Here is a 17,209-nt window from a genome sequence, read left to right on the forward strand (position 1 = left end):
TTTTTTTTTTTTACAGTAAATCATGAAAGATTGCTGTTCTGTCCAAACTCTAGTTGCTAGAAAAGAGGAACGAGGAGCTGAAACAGAGGGAGGAAAAGCTGAAGTCTGCTAATTCTGAGCTGTGCACCAAAATGAGGGAGATGATCCAGGAGCTGGACCAAGAAAAGCAGGAAACTGCAGAGAGGTAGGACACAAAGAAGATCTGTAAACTACGTGTAGCATTTTTCTCTACCTTATTTTGAGTTTGTATAATTATGTATATGCGTTTTTTTGTTTGTTTGTTTGTTTAGATCTGACAGGATTAACCAGCAGTATAGGGATGATGTGGTGAAGCGGGTCAGAACAGAGCTCCTGCTGGAAAACGATGCTCAGGTGGAACAGCTGACTGCACAGCACCAGCAGCAGGTTCAGCACTTACAGTAAGTCTTTTGCGGCTAAAGTGGAAAATTTTAGAAATCTGGAAACCATTGCAGGTCATATAAGCTTCATTTACTTCCATCACAGAACCCAGCTATCTGAAACCAATGATAGGATGTTGGCCGTTCAAGAATGTTACATATCTGTCTGCAAGGAGAAGGACTTGCTTGAAGAAAGCATTCGCAATAAAGAGAAGGAGGCGGCTGTGATCAGAGAGGAGAGCGGTACAGCTGTGGAGAAGCTGAGAAATGAACTTGAGGCTCAGCATCAAGCCTCAATAAAGCAGCTCAAAGCTGTCTGGTCCAAAGAGAAGCAGGCTGAGATCCAGCAGCAAGTGAAATCTCATGTCGCCTCAGCCGAGGCCACGTGGAAGGAGGAACTGCAAAAGGTATGACCTCTAGAAACAACTGTCCATCTCCCTCATCTTACTAATGGTGATGCAATGCTCAACTGGATTTTTTTTTCCTCTTTTCAGATGGAGAAGACATGGGTCCAGAGGCTAGAGGAGGCGAGGAGAGAGAAACACCAAGAGACTGCAGAGGTGACCTGTCAGACAGATGAGATTGAGGCCGGCAGTCTGACAATTACTGCTGAGGAGCTGGACTCCAGGCTCAGTGCCCAGAAAGAGCAGCTGCAACTGGAAGCTGACAAAGTCCGACGGAAAGCTGTAGAGGAAGCCAGGAAACAAACCCAGAGAGAGTTACAAGAGAAACACCTGGAGGACATGGCCAAGCAGGTCAGTGGGCTTTTTATAATACGCTTGCCAGTTAGCAAGGAGTGTTACTGCACATGACTGCACCAATTAGAACTAAATCTCATGCCAAAGCCATTAGACTTTGGTAAAACTACTGTTAACCCATTTTTATTTACTCTATGATGTTTTGAAATTCCCACAGCTCCATGATCATTCTTTCGAATATATGGCACTATTATTTGAAATTGTCAAAGTTCGTAGTGAACATAAACATGTTGGTTTTCAGGTTGAAGGTGCAGTAACCAGGGCCTATAATCGCTGGATTGAGGATCTGCTGTTGTTACCAGAATACCAAGCCTCTCTCCAAACAGAGAAGGAGAAATGGGAAGAACTGCAAGACAAGCACACAGAACAGCGGGTATGACAGGATTTTATTTTTAGGAGTAAAAAGATGCACTGCTGAGGATCTGATTGGTTTGCTTTTCTGACTATGTATCTTTATTTAAATGTTTCAGGTGTCCCAGGCCCTGAGGGAGGCAGAGGAGCAATGGCACAAGAAGCACAAGAACCAGCTGGAGGAGCACTGCTCTGGAGCGCAGAGAGTGGAGGAACTTCAAGTGGAGCTGGCAGCTCTCCAGAGCCAGCTGGAGCAAATGACCAGAGAGCAAGCTGCCCTGTTGAAAGCAGAGCTGGCCGGAGCCAGAGCAGCCTGGAACAGAGACAAACAGCAGGAGATCGCCATCATCCAGGTCCGCAGCGAACAAGTGTACCAAACCAAGCTGCAAGAGCAGAGCAAAAAGCTGGAGCAGACTTTGCAGCAAGCCACAGAGGATGCTGACCTCCAGAAGAAGGAGTTTCTGTTGCAGATGGAGGCCAAGCTTCAGCAGACTGTGAGGGCTCGAGAGGAGGAGTGGAGACGCCAGCATGTGGACAAGGAGCTGACCCAAAGAAAACAAATGAGAGATGAATTATTAGCAGAGCTTCAGACTGGACTGGCAGAGGTCCAGTCTCAGCTTCTTAGAGATCCCAAAGCAGATCATCAGGGCCCTGAAGACACCAGAAGGAGCAGCGGGGCGACATCAGATGCTGAAATAACGCACATCATCCAAACTTCATGCAGAGACATGGTCAACAGAGTAGTTTCACAGGCTAAGAGGGAATGGAAGAAAGTAAGTTACATTGTCTTTTGAGGATTTAGGAGCATTGGTTCAGTTCTGCTTATTGATTAACTTGCTGAGAGTGCAAAAGGAAAAGGTTGAGATTACATGACATGAGAGACAGAAGGTAATGAGGGTAATGTGCACTTGCAGGTCTAAAAAACATCAGGAAAAAAAAAGGGAAAGGAGAGGCTGTTGCAAGCTACTAAGTTTTTATAAATGGAATGCTTCAACCTTAAGTTTTCATCACGCAAAAAACTGACAAAGACCTTGCAGGTTAGAACATTGTAATAAAAACTGAGCAACAGCTTGCAAAGGTCAGTGTACACACAGCCTCTCATTTTCTGATACCACAAGTATTGCTACAACTAAATTCTGTAGTATTGAGTCATGATTTGTGTGAATGTGCCATAATTGTTTCACTGTGGAACAATGTTGTTTGTTTTGCCCTATAAGGTTTCATTTATGCTTCCACAGATAAGTGAAGAGAGACTGAACTGTGTGTTAAAGAAAACTCAGGAACAGCATGAGAGAGAACTCAACAAAATACAAAGTATGCAGAATCTCATCACATCTGGTCTCTCCATTAAGAAAGCCATCATCAAAACATTCTACTTGTATCAATATAATATAATCTATTCTTTTAATATAATCTATGCTAAATTACATTGGGGGCCGTCGCTAGTTTATAAGAAATGATTGTCCATTATTTCCAGGCTCTTTGCCCCAGAGGAAGGATCAGTCTCGTTGTAGGAAGGAGTGTGCAGAGACTGTAAGTAAGCTGCAGAAGAAGAACCAGGAGCTCCAGAGACATTTGGAGAAAGCCTGCCGTCAGCTCCAACACAGCATTCGAGAACACAAAACTGCCATGCAGCATCTCAAAGGTATATTTATGTGTTACATGTAAAATGTTTCTCTAACTGTAAATACATGGAGTCAGCTGACATGGAATGTGTGTTGATGGGAGACACCACTGTTTATTGCAGATGAACATGAAAGCAACTTACAAAAGGTGAAGGAGGAACAGCTGCAGCAGTTAGAAGAAGTGAAGAGAGCCAAAGAATCCTCAGGGTTTGTCTGTTTTTATTTTGTTATTATTATTTCTTACCATTTGTTGAAGTTCAATTAAATTAAATATTTTCATTGTTACTGTTGCATCGCTGCATGTCAGCTATGTCAAAAATGATTTACTCGATTAATAAATGAAACTAACAAATCTGCTAAACTGTCTTACAGTATCGGTCATATCTACAGATTCAGCTTAACCACTCAACAAGCTTTTTCCATTTGCATTGACACTTGTCCCTCTACGTTTTTATTCATGTTTATTGGATTGTAATTTTATTTAGACATTGAATCAAGCTGAGGAAAACTGACAGAGTCAAAAGAATAGAGGACTAAATACATTAGTTGACTAAAAATAGCACAAATAATCAGGAAGCTAATTGTTGATTTTCTCTTGCTTACAGAAACTCTGATCAACAAAATCTTCAGCAAGGCCTGGAGGAGATGAAGCAGCAGTATCTGACGACTGTGGAAAAAATCAGAGGTTGGTGTTGGAGCTGAAATGTCAAGTTATGTCTGAATGAACTCTTTCTTCAGTCCCTCCAGCACTATGTCTTTGCCAAACTGTGTGTCCTCACTTATGAATCTGATGCAGGTTTGCAGTTGTATTGAAATGCAGGTGCATCAAACCTCACCAAGTCACCTCCACCTGTGTTTACCTGGTAAATAAACAGATTGTGATTGTTCTTTTTCATGCCAGGAGACATGTTGCGTTACCTCCAGGAGAGTCGGGAGCGTGCAGCAGAGATGATCCGCATGGAGGTGCAGAGGGAGAGGCAGGACACTGCCAGAAAGATGCGCCGCTATTATCTGACCTGTCTGCAGGAGTTATTGGAAGACGGAGGAAAGACTGCAGGGCAAGAGGCCATAATTGTCCTAAACTTGTTTGCTTGCTTCATCATTGCTCCTTAGGCTAATTGTATTGATCTTACTGTCTACTGCAGTGCCGAAAAGAAAATAATGAATGCTGCAAGCAAGCTGGCGGCCATGGCTAAAGTGCTGGAGACACCTATCAAAAGTAAATCTGGGAAGAACCACAGTTTACCAAGTGAGTGTTATTGTACAGAACTGCTTTCCTGTGTGGTTCCTCTCCTTAATATCAAGGTGGTTTGAATCTGGGTTTTGCATTGACAGGTTGTTCAACAGCTCTGCCCACCGCTGGCTGCCCTCCAGGGAGAAATGCACTTTTCAGTAAGACCCCGTCAACCCTAACTGAGCCTCCTGACATCCGGCCAGAGGAGAGATCCCACAGAGATAAGACTTCTGCTGATTCAGAGCAGAAGCCAGCCGCTGCAGTGAGGACTAAACTTTTGAGCCACCAGGACGTCACTGCATCTGGAAAGGAGGAGGCCTCAGGGGATGCAGGGATGAAGCCCCACACTGCTCCCACAAGCCTCCACACTTACAAACCAGCTCATCAGATGCCTTCTTCGTCCCATGTAGATTTTGTCAGTGTGTCTGTGAGGAGTAAAAGCAGGGAGCTGTACCTGCAGGGAGGAGAGTCCAGCAAAGCAGACAGCCGGCCGGAGTCGCAGCAACAGAGCAAACCTTTCCTGATCCAGGAGGCTCCAGTCAGAGGTGAGAAACAGACTGACTGGAGCATGACAAGTAGTGACTCCGACACGGGCTTCCAAGTCCCCAGACTGTCCTACTTGGGAAGGAAAGTAGAACCAGTGAAGCCCTTTTCGCTGTCTGCGGCGTCAGTCGGCGATATAGGTGAGTTTTGCGGCCTCACCCCGGATGTTTCTGACTTGACTGTTTATAATGAGATCGCCAAGACGACCCCTCACACCGAGACCTTTGCCCAAGCAAAGATGAGTACTCGCAGGGAGCCGACTCCTGGCTCTGAATGTGAGAAGCAGCAGGGAGTTTGTTCCAGACCTCTGTTCTCTGAGTTGAGACAGCGGCAACAGGACAGCGGCTTTGACAGCCCGTTTTACCAACAGAAATGATGAAGGAAGGGCAGGTATGTAGGTGAAGCAGGGAGACGAGCATGGAACCGACACTTATCACATAGTGCCTTGAATAACGTGTACAATGTTTACAAGATATAGACCCTGTGCCTTCACGGTTGCTTGCAGTGTTTAGGGATAGTTTAATGCATTAGGAAATACAACTACTTGCTTTCTTGTGGTGGGTTAGATGAGAAGACAGGGAAGAGTGACACCCTCTCATTTGTGCTTGAAGTCTGAAGCTATAACCAGCTGCTGGTTAGATTAGCTTAGCACAAAGACTGAAAACAGGAGAAAGCAGCTGCTATGGCTCTGTCCGGCTCAGTTCCAGCACCTTTAAAAGTCGTTAATTCACATGTTATAGCTTGTTCAGTTTGCACAAAGCCAATGTGCACTTATGACAATTTGTGTGCCAGAGAAAGTAGTTTTAATTACTGAGCTCTAGAGGTGCTGGTTGATGGACTTCTTGTCAGAGTCTATGATCTGTACTGAATACAGGAAATCTTTTGGAACCTCCCACACCTGAAGAAAAGGGTTTTAGACCGCACCAAAGGAAAATCACAAGCAGCAAAATGATAAGAACTGAAAATACTGTTTTTTAAAAATTGTTGTTAATTTTTTTTCCAGCTTATTAGACATTTTTATTTATGAAACAGTTACAAATTACAGTGAAATACATATATTTCTGTTAAATACGGTAATGCACAGTCAAAGCGTTGACTGTGAGTGTAGTGTGTAGTCACCTCCCATTTTGAAGAAAGAAAAAAATCACGTTTTCGGTCTTTGTTCTACTCTAAGCTACCTGAGTGCTGGCTGTACCTTCATATTTACTAAATAGATAAGAAAGCGGTGTTGATATTTTCTTTACCCTTCAAAAGAAAGTGTGGCGTAGTTTATCGAGGTGTAGAAGAAAAGCTTGTTGCATTCCACACCACCACTAGTGCAGATGACCTGTTACAACAAGCATATAACAACATATAACACCTAACGAGACAGTGAAAGTGAGTCAGATGTCACTTGGTAAACAATGGTGCTCTGACTTTTGCACTGAGCTCTGAAGCATAAAACCAAAGCAGAAGCGTTAAGACTTAGTTAACCGGCAGCGTTTCACTGAATGAGAGACGTCGGAAACCTTCATGCATCAGCACACTAAATGCAAGATAAAGGTTCAAAGTTCGTATCACTGTGCTCTTTTCACCCTCTGGCATCAGTAGGAAGTGTGTTTTTATATTTTATATCAATGTAATAAGATATGCTGTGCATAGATATTAAATGTTTTTATATGTTGCTTGAAGTCATTTTAATAAATCTTGTTGCAAACTGTAGAGGAAAACCTGATTTGTTATAAAACCCTGAATATGTTGAAAATGAATCTGAAAAAGCAGAACATTGCAAAGAATTCTCTCTGTAATGTTTAATGTTAGAATGATTGTGTTTTACTACAAGAACAGATTAAACAGAGGTACATTTTTGAGAACATCTTCTGTCCTGCAGGCTTGGCAATAGTTGATCAACCACACAAGTAGCTGATCTGTTATCTTTTTCCAACGCCTGTGTTGCCAGAAGTTTCCAGTTTCAGGTTGCAGCCTGAAATTGTGTTCATTTTTTTCTCATTGTTATCTTTTGGTGTTGGACGAGTTCGACCAACAAGCAAATGATTGAAAAGCTTCATGAAGGGCAGCAACTGCTACTGATCCGAGACTAGTCTGGGAAAAAAAGCCAATAAGAGGACCCAAACGGAAGGTAAATCGTTGACTGGACTCGTTTGTTTTTTAGAGACTGGATAACTTGTACATGTGTCCCAAACATGCTGTACAATTGTGTTTGCGCTCCTCCTCGTCCCACCCTCTTTTTCTCGCCCACATTCCCTCCAGCTGTGTGAAGCTGCCACTCGACACCAGCTCACTAACGGAGGAAACATGTTGCTCTGGTTCGGCTGTGCAGCTGCAGTACTTTTACTTGGGTTTTTATTCCGACATCCTTACTTTTTGCAAGATGTCAAATACCTGCTTACTAAATTAAACCAACGTCGCCGAGTCTGGAAATTCTTGCAGACTAACTACTTGATCCTGGATAAGTTCTTGGAAAGAGTACAGGAGCAGCCGCAGAAGCCCTTCATTCGCTTCAAAGAAGAAACCTTCACCTACCAGCATGCAGATGTGCAGAGCAACAAGGCTGCCAGAGTGTTCCTGCAGTCTGAGGCGGTCCAAAAGGGAGACACGGTCGCGCTGTTTCTCCAGAACGAGCCGCTGTTTCTGTGGCTCTTCCTGAGTTTGGTGAAGATCGGATGTTCCGCTGCTTTCCTCAACTACAACATCAGGTCCAAGTCTCTGCTGCACTGTTTCAACTGCAGCGGAGCAAAGACTCTGGTAGCAGCTGAAGGTAAGGTTCCGTTTGGTTAGAAAGCGCGTTGAAAACAATAAATGTTGGCCTGAGAAGGTACAACAGAAATGAGCAGGGAAAGAAAGTGAACATCTGGATAAAATCAGAACCCAGACCGGATTATACAAGCAAGAAGTGAGAGAAAAACAAGTAAAAGGCAGATTGCAGTCAAATACAGTCGTCCTCAAATGTGATCAGACCCGTCCATTAAAGAAAAGGCAAAAATCACAATAATCACTCAAATAAACAGAAACTGAAAAAGTAATAATAATTAAAAATTTGCTAAATTATAATTTAGTGTATTAAGACATTTCTTTTGAATTGTGGGTGAAAATAATAATTTTAAAAAACAAACAAACAAAGGTGCAGAAGCCTGAGAGTTACAGAAAACACTTGATTGCAGTAATTGTCTCAAAGGTTTGTTCAACAAAATACTAGTTTACGGGTCCCATTATGCTTGTTTTTTTGTTTTTTGTTTTAAAAAAAAAAAAAATTTCTTTTAAACTACAATTCAAAAGCAATGTCACGATTTTCATTATTTTTTAATTTATTATTACTTTTGTCAATTTCAACTTATTTCAGTGACAGCTGTTCTTTTCCTTCTTTAATGGGAGGGTATGAATACATTTGAGGACGACTGTATGTCTTCGTGATGACAGATGAGGTGGTGCCGGTGCATGCAATGCTCTAGAAACAAATAAAAGAATCTTAAATATTAAATGTGAACTTCACTAGTGAATAGTTCAGGGACGTCAGCACAGGAAACATGTTTCACTGCTGGAGTTCAAAGCAGCTGCAGGTGAGCTATGACTGACTGTGTGGTGGAGAAAGTAGCTGCTGACCTCATTACTGAGCAACACTGTAAAACCCACTCCAAGTGTTATAGATATTTATACATACTCCAGTAGTAAAGGTGACAAATGTAGTACTTTTTTATTGCGCTGCTTTTCTCATTCATGTTTAATGTGTTTGCTAAACATACCCTATTATCCATGTATAACATACTGTGCAGTAACAGGCTGACAAATTTATCACAAAAGAAATGCTTCAGTTGATATTTACTGATCATTTGTAATGACTTGTTTTTAATACTGGCCAACAGGAAAAAGGTATAGTTTGAAAACATGGCACCTTGCTTTGAATGTTACCGCTTTATTTATCAGGGGACACAACAAGTCCTATCATTTCAAAGATAATACGACAATGAAAAACTCACACAAATATTTACATTTCCACACATGAATGATAATGAATAAGACAAAGGAATCATTTGGCCTTGATACACATTGGACCTTAATAAGATGAAATAAATAAACAAACTTTAAAGAAACTCCTGAACTTAGTAAACAGAATGTTGGAAAATGTGTGCAGCGTTAGAGTGATTTGTAAATGCAATTTGATTTGCATTGATTTGGAGCTGCCTCACTGAGATTAGGGTTTTGAGTGGCTGGCCAGGTCAAAGTATGTCGCTGTGAGGTGGTGGGGGATGCAAAGTCGTGGGTGTTTTTTGATCTCGGTGCTGGTGTCTGTCAGTTGAAGCCTCCACCAGGGAGACCTGCAGGGAAGCCATGGGGAGAGCAACGGAGGGTGAAGGCTCCCCCATTATAAAGTGAAATGATGGCTGGGGTGAGCCAGGGAGGTCACGCTTTGGGTTTGTTAATGCAGATACACCTTGTGGTATCAGTTTGAATCTAATGCATCTCAGTATAACTATCAAACTGTCCTCTTCTTACTATTGATGAGGTGTCACTGGTTGCCTGAACCAACAGTACTTTACATTTGGTAGTTGAAGTATCATGAATTGTTATACCGTTAATGTCTATTCCTGGACACAGAACACTCAGAATGTGATTACGTAACAGCATTCGACTTGTTATTTTCTGTTTTGTTGTCAAGCGATCTCTAGCGGCCGTATTTGTCCAACTGAAAGCGCCCTCTATGGACCACTGGACTCAATAATCAACTTCATTCTTTTTTCATTTTTTAGTTTACAGCATAAGTCATCTGAGGAATCTTTATATAGTGTAAAGTAAAGTATAAGTTTGCTGTATTGGGGTGTTAATTAGTGTTGTGCTATATGGTGGACTTACCAACACATTTATAGGCTATGTCACAGCGTAGGGAGGGGCTGTATGGAAATACCGAAGTGAATACTGGTTAGTTAGTATGCAGTTGCTAATCAATGACAAGAGGTAAGAGAACAAAAGGCGGTTGAATTTAGTGGTCTGGAAGACAACAAATGGTAAGACGATGAGGAGTCTGGCAGACAGTTACAAAAAGTGATGGGATTATACATAACAAGGTAGAGGGTAGGGGTGTCTGTAGCAAAACATGTGCTATTTTCTTCATCAATAGTAAGGTGAAGACCTTACAATAGAAAGAAAACAATACATTTAGGTGAGAGTCTGGGGAAAATGTCTCTGAATGTCAATACCCAATCAAATGATTCTTAACAAGTGGCATAAACAGTTAAAGGTGGAGACAAATGTCCTTGTGTGACATGCTTGTTTAGATGGGAGGACTTGTTGGGTTTTAATCTATTGTTTTGTTATAATAGGATTGTTGTGACTTGTTTAAGTAGCATTGTAATACAGCAAGTGAAGCTAATTAAAGCTGCTTAATGCTTCGACTTAATGCAGAAGTCTAGAGTAACATTAAACCACGGTACATAATGTCCTTGTCTGTTTCCCACAAGTGGGTGTCACCGTAAAAGCTTAAGAGAAAACACTGAATGGTATGATTTGACCCAAAGGTCTGTACTTTGTGTTCAGTCTTTTCCAAGAATTCAGGGTTGGATTTGCTGGTGTTATGCAACCAAGTGTAACTTTAGCTCCCTGTGCAGTTTACTGTCGTTTTATGACCCAGTTTTCAAAGAAGCCGCTCGTTCTGGTATCATTAGAAGTGTTGTCCATGGCAGTAAACTTTAAAAGTGACAACTGTGCTATATAAAAAAACAAACATCATTGTGTAATGCCTGACTGGTTGAATCCCAGCAAATGAAAACTCCTCTGAAGTCAAAAGTTTGTTGTGTCACTAAAACTTTAGCAACAAACCTTAGTAAATGCTCAATGATCTTATTAGTGGCACACGATAAAAGTGCACTTGATTTTGCACAAATTTTACCTTGTGATCTCACATAAAAAACAGTGAGACAGATTCACTGAACGGAACTGTTTTAAGCACGTACATGTTCAATTATTCAATATTTCACAAAGTGAAACAACATGAATGAGATCAGTGACTTAGAATGTTGAGAAAAGTCCACAAAATAAGTAGAAATCATAAACAGAACATTATATTTTCTTCTTTTCTACACCACTAGTCAAGTCATGACCCCTCAGACTTATCTGGTAACTCTCTAGGAGACACCCATGTTGGGAAATAAACCACTAAACATGTGTAAAGTAGTTAAAGAAAAACAGGATACGCACCAGTACTTATCAAATAATGTTGTAAATGTATCACAGCTGATACTTTTCTGTAGAACCAGAACTTGATAAAGTATATTGTGCGAAGAATGCTTTTATTTAACATTTTAAATGCACAACTTTTACATGTAATTGAGTACTTTTACATTGCTTTATATGCACTTTTACCACTGGTTTGCAGTACTAGTCTGCTTCAGCTGCGGGGAGCGAGGACAAGGATGACAAATGTGAATGACTAATTCCTCTTTGTGAGTTACTCAGTTGCAGAGAAACATGCTCCTTTTGCTTGTGTTTGCAGAACTACAGGATGCCGTGGAGGAGGTCCTGCCCAGTCTGCTGGAGCAGCAGGTCACCGTTTTCATCTTAACCGACAAATGCAAGCTTGAAGGTGTGCAAAGTTTCAAAGACAAAATGAAGCAGGCCTCCTCTGAGCCGCTACCCAAGGAGTTAAGGTCACATTTAACCTTGCGGAGTGCAGCAGCCTACATATACACATCAGGCACAACGGGTGAGCTACTTCAGGTGTTGATGTTCAGGATTTAGCAGTGAAAGAAACAGCAGTTTCACTAACTGCAGCCCTGGCTTTTCTTTAACAGGTCTTCCTAAAGCAGCAGTGGTCAGTCATGGCAAACTGTGGGTCTACGGTTTAATTATGGCGTTATCAGGAGTGACCTCCGAAGATGTGATATATAACAGTCTCCCTCTCTATCACGGCGCTGGCTTTATCGGAGTAATGGGAGCCATTGAGAGAGGTACGCACACATGTATCTAATTATGTGTGAAGGGGAAAAAAATACCAATGCACTGTTTGTTCTTCATTTTTCTTCTTATCAGCAAATCTAAAGAAAAGAGCAACACCAAAAGTGCATTAACTAATATTACTTTCCATCTTCTCTACTTCATGTCTTTTGCTGCGTGCAGGTGTCACTGTTGTTTTGAGGAGTAAGTTTTCTGCTTCTCAGTTCTGGGACGACTGCAGAAAGTATGACATCACTGTTGTACAGTACATTGGTGAAACTATGCGTTACCTCTGCAACCAGCCACAGGTTTGTTTTAACACAGCATCAATGTTACTGTCACATTAAAAGTCACCAGAAACGGGAAAAAAAATACAATTCTTCTCCAACAGAAACTCAGTGATCGAAACCACAAAGTAAGACTCGCATTAGGCAACGGCCTCAGAGCAGACGTTTGGAAGAACTTTCTAAGAAGGTTCGGAGATGTTGATATCAAAGAGTTTTATGGAGCGACGGAGGGGAATTTGGCTTTTTTGAATTATAGCAGGAAGATGGGAGCTGTTGGTCGAGACAACTTCCTGCACAAGGTAAAGTCTGTTCAGCGTGCACTGTGAAGTATAAGCTGCAAGTCAATCATCTATGTTAACGCTTGTTTCTTTTGTTTTGCAGTGGTGTTTTCCGTACGCTCTGATAAAATACAACGTAGAAAAAGGAGAGCCTGTGAGGGATTCATCTGGTTTCTGCATAGAGGCTGCCATAGGTGCGTTAATAGCAGAGTTGTGGGTACCAAAGAGACCAGAAGTGCAGATTACATCTTCTAATTTAATGTTGGACACTCTTCTTTTTGACTCAGTGTCCCTAAATCTGATGCTCTTTAGGCCAAAGACAATTATGACGTACAAAATAAATGTAACAGCCTGGTGGAGTAAAGATCAACCTTCCACTGTGATTCCACTGTGTAGCAAAACTCTGAGACGAGGGTCGTCTTGTCAAAAAATATGGATTCTGACAAGAGATAAAATAGAATCAACTAAACATGGAAAAACGTTCAGGATCACTGAAGGGAACCTCTAAAAACACAAAAAGCAAGATTTGATTGCAATAATACCTGTACCCTCTACCTCACAAACTCACCAGGATGTGCAGACAGCAAAAGATAGAGCCAAAGCGAGTAAAGCTTTTACAGATGAAACCCTCCCTCAGTGGTGAAAGTACAAGAAACTACCTACTAACAACATTACTGTCAGGAGCACATCGTCATGTTCTGATTTTGCATGATGCTGATTAGAAGACAAACACCGCGAATGATACATTTCAGCATGGACCAAAGTTGTGGACAGATCGGCTAATGAGCCAGGTGTAGAGGGTCTGCTTGTCATATTAACATTTCAAATAGCACTTTCAGCTATTTGATAATGCTTTTGTGCATCACTAAAATCCCCCAAACCATTTTTATATCCTCCTAAATCTTCTAAATGTAGTTCCTTTCGCTCTGCAGCAAATGTAAAATGATAATATCTTTTTCTTTAATGACCCCCAGAGATGACTTGTCCTGTATTGACTTTGCTCAGGTGAATCTGGACTTCTGGTCAGTAAAATATCTGTGACTGCTCCGTTCGCTGGTTATGCTGGTGACCTGCAGCAGACCGAGAAGAAGAAGCTGCACGATGTCTTCAAGAAAGGAGACATGTACTTCAACACCGGCGACCTGCTGCGTATCGACAAAGAAGGTTTCATCTACTTTCAGGATCGCACTGGAGACACGTTCAGGTGAGTGCATCTTCTGAGCTGAAGCTTTTTAATCTACATGCACACAGCCTTTGATTTTTTTAAAAAAAGAGAAAGCTGATATGGAAGATGATCAGCTAAAGGCAAAGACTGTGTATAAAAAATGGATGCAGCCTTCAGGTCTAAAAAGTGAAACCAATGTGGAAATCCCTTAAACCTGCATTCTTTCTCGCAGCCACCAGGGGGCGAATTATCTGGTTGCAAGCCTGATTGTGTAGAAGTCTGTGAGAAAATGATCCGACTTCTTCATTAATTTTCTACTTCTGGGATCAGTTTCCTTCATGGTGTCAATCACTAGTTTCAAAACTTTTGGTATCGTGTTCGTTTTGGTCACATTTAGAGTGGGTTGCTGTGGTGGTACGGCTGGTTGTCCTACAATCGCAAGGTTGGTGGTTTGATCCCTCCACAGGCGAAGTGTCCTTGGGCGAGACACTGAACCCGAAGTTGCTCCCGATGGGAGGCAGCCCCTTGCATGGCAGTTGTGTCACCATTGGTGTATGAATGTGAGTGTGAATGAGAAACACATTGTAAAGCGTTTTGGATTAAAGCGCTATATAAGCGCAGACCATTTACCAAGTGCAGACCATTTTAGAGTAAAATAGATGATAAGCAGGGTAAGCTTTAAGGCGGAGCTACCTTTAGGTGAACCAGCTACGAACACAGACTTGCATGCAGTCGTCCAACAATCGAACAAGCTGTTTCCTCTTTGCAATGATGCTGTGTGGAGGCTGAATTCTGCTTCGTTGAAAGGTTGACTTGAACTATCCATCCATCCATTATCTATACATCGCTTCATCCTCACTAGGGTCGCAGGGGGCTGGAGCCTATCCCGGCTGACTTAGGGTGAAGGCAGGGGACACCCTGGACAGGTCACCAGTCTATCACAGGGCCACACTTAGAGACAGACAACCAAGCACACTCACATTCACACCTACGGACAATTTAGAATCACCAATTAACCTCAACATGTTTTTGGACTGGGCTGCAAGGTGGTGCAGTTGGTAGCACTGCTGCCTTGCACTTGCAGCCCTGACTTGAACTAGAAAGAGTCTTTTTGGTGTGGGGAACTACACTTGTGTTTGAAACATGATTTTATTTCTTCAGCTTATCTGGGCTGCAATTTAAATATTATAATTCACTGTTGTGTCGGAAACTAGGTCGGTCATATTCTGGGTGTTTGTTCTTCCAGTCTACACTGCAGTAAGAAGTATTACAACATGTGAATCCGTTATTAAACAACCGGCTCTACAACACCAAGCTGACGATCAGAGTGTGAAGTTAACAGGAGAAGACAGTTTACAGAGACAGAGCAGGTATTCAGGACTACTGACAACGTTAACATTACTGTTTTAATCACGTCTAAGTTTCCGAAACTTTACATTTACGTGAACGGGCAGATTTATTAACTCAGTGGACCACATTACAGTAACACAACACACTTCAGCCTGATTACATGAAACACAACACAGACATCGTTCGCTTAATGCTGCTATGTCTAACTTTAAAAAGGCTGCGGCTGTGGATGCTAACTCTCTTCTCGGATCAGTACACACAGAAATAAACTGCACCAACCTTTGGAGTGTACTATATCTGAGGCTAAAGTTGCACATAAAGTTCTTTTAAACCAGCACCAACAACAAAATAAACATTTACTTACCAAACAATCCTTTCAGTGTTTCTGATTCAGTCAGCCAAAGGTCTGAATTACTGAACTGAAAACTGATGTGCTGCTACTCCACCGATAAATAACGACAAACTAACAGTTATATAAACAAGGAGAAGACTCGAGTTTACGGTGAATGAAGCTGCCTCGTCCAGACCGCCTGTCAGTCAGTCCACAGCAGACTGTCAATCAAACTGCCACGTCCCCTGATGGGACTAAAACTTTAAAACTTTATATGAAATTCAACATTGAATTATTTTCAGATTGGCCACCTCCTCTCTGAGTTTGACCATGAAACTTAACAAAAAAAAGAATCCTTCGCTGTAGAAAAGCTGTATTCCATGTGCTGTGTTTTTCTGCTTAGAACTGGACTCTATGGGAGCCAGAGCTTTTTGGAGCCAGCGTCTGTCGGCGGTGTTGGTACTGCAGGTTTTTGACACTTCCTGGTTGGCTTCACGTTTCACAATAGTATATGTCTGCACTCTCAGGATTACTGTACTTCTTCTAGGGCCGCATGTGTAGAGCATTTTTTTGTAGACGGCACCACCTAGCACAATAGGTGATCACTAAAGTCCACAACTTACCGTTTTAAAGGAAGATTTCACTCAAAATATACTTACAATTTAAAAGCTTATCCAAGGACTGTTCCACGGAGAATAGTACTTCAAGTCCAAGTACCTCTAATTTCAAAGCTTCATTCCACCTGAATAATGCTTTTTCACTAATAGGTAACGGTTTGAAAGGTTGATTACACCCAAAATACTACTTGTTACAGTAATGATGATAACTTGATTGCTAAGATTTGAATTTGAACAAACTATAATTAACATACTTGTGTCATTATCGGTAAAATAATATTACAATCATATGCTGTGGCCTCTGTGGTCTTTAGATCTCAACCAGGATGGTTTAAAAAGTTTGGAATGAGGCTAACCACAGGAACAACTTTGGGGGCAGATATATATTGTTATTTAATACAAACTTCACACACACACACACACAACAAAAGTAAGCTGGTCTTGTGATTCCCATCGCTGAATCTCTGATTTCACTTCCTCCTAAGAGAGACACAGAGAGACGGACAATAAAATGCATAAATAGATATTAATTTTAGATTAACTGTACATAGTTCACCTTTTTGCTGTGGCAAAATATATTTTATCTTTCACAGTTATACAAAGAGGAGCAACAGAATGGGCAGCGGTAGTTTTGGCAGCATCTGGTGTTCAATGAGGTCAAAGATCTCCCTCGTTGAGTTATGTGCAACTTCAAAAAAAAAAAAAAAAAAGAGGACAGTGGGACAAAATGTACCTTTAATAGATCACTGTGCAAACATAAAGAAAGTTAGACCCAATCCTAGAACTGGACCAAGGACATGCTAAATGTCCCATTACACAATGTCACAATAAACAGACTAACTATGAACAGACTAACTATGAACAGACTAACTATGAACACATGGCCGGTGGAGGAAAATGTAGTTTCACTGTTTAACCTTTTAACATCAGACACTTGGACTCATCACAGGTGGAATCACTGATGACTGAGGTCCACAAAGCTTCTTAGTAAACTGTGACAGAGCACCAGCAGCTCTAAGAAGAATCCAGCATTAATACGCTTCTGATTTAAACTGGGACCAGTTCAAAACCTGCAACCTCATGAACATCATTTAAGTAGTTAACACTGAAGGCTATTGATGCTTATTGTAGAGAGACAGTGATGATTTTAACATCCTTCTATCATCTGATGAAGTTTTAACATGCTGGATGTAGTTAATTATTACCATCTCTGAGCTGAGCTACTAAAATCACACTATGACTCAAACAAATCAGCAAACAAGCTCAGAGTCGGTTTTACAGCAGCTTACATTAGATAAAACATGACTGCAGCGTTTTACGATGAGTTCAAACATACTTGGTCACAGTT

At 41.4% G+C, this 17,209-nt stretch overlaps 2 protein-coding genes across 2 annotated transcripts in view; both read left to right on the forward strand.

Moving 5' to 3' along the window:
- Nucleotides 1-6,610, forward strand: part of cep152 (centrosomal protein 152) — a 15,486-nt gene extending 8,876 nt beyond the window's left edge. The window contains 13 exon segments of the mRNA XM_008290763.1: nt 17-184; nt 291-419; nt 505-805; nt 893-1,153; nt 1,398-1,529; nt 1,627-2,280; nt 2,746-2,821; nt 2,985-3,152; nt 3,255-3,339; nt 3,738-3,817; nt 4,034-4,190; nt 4,278-4,381; nt 4,468-6,610. Of these exon segments, the coding sequence (XP_008288985.1) occupies nt 17-184; nt 291-419; nt 505-805; nt 893-1,153; nt 1,398-1,529; nt 1,627-2,280; nt 2,746-2,821; nt 2,985-3,152; nt 3,255-3,339; nt 3,738-3,817; nt 4,034-4,190; nt 4,278-4,381; nt 4,468-5,285 (3,133 nt within the window). The 3' untranslated portion in view covers nt 5,286-6,610.
- A 569-nt stretch (nt 6,611-7,179) lies between these two features.
- Nucleotides 7,180-17,209, forward strand: part of LOC103363842 (very long-chain acyl-CoA synthetase-like) — a 13,742-nt gene continuing 3,712 nt past the window's right edge. The window contains exons 1-7 of the mRNA XM_008290778.1: nt 7,180-7,667; nt 11,394-11,603; nt 11,692-11,847; nt 12,017-12,141; nt 12,225-12,419; nt 12,502-12,592; nt 13,404-13,602. Of these exons, the coding sequence (XP_008289000.1) occupies nt 7,205-7,667; nt 11,394-11,603; nt 11,692-11,847; nt 12,017-12,141; nt 12,225-12,419; nt 12,502-12,592; nt 13,404-13,602 (1,439 nt within the window). The 5' untranslated portion in view covers nt 7,180-7,204. The remainder of the gene's footprint in view (nt 7,668-11,393; nt 11,604-11,691; nt 11,848-12,016; nt 12,142-12,224; nt 12,420-12,501; nt 12,593-13,403; nt 13,603-17,209) is intronic.

Source organism: Stegastes partitus, unplaced genomic scaffold (genome assembly GCF_000690725.1).
Source record: "Stegastes partitus isolate 25-593 unplaced genomic scaffold, Stegastes_partitus-1.0.2 Scaffold694, whole genome shotgun sequence".
NCBI lineage: Eukaryota > Metazoa > Chordata > Actinopteri > Pomacentridae > Stegastes > Stegastes partitus.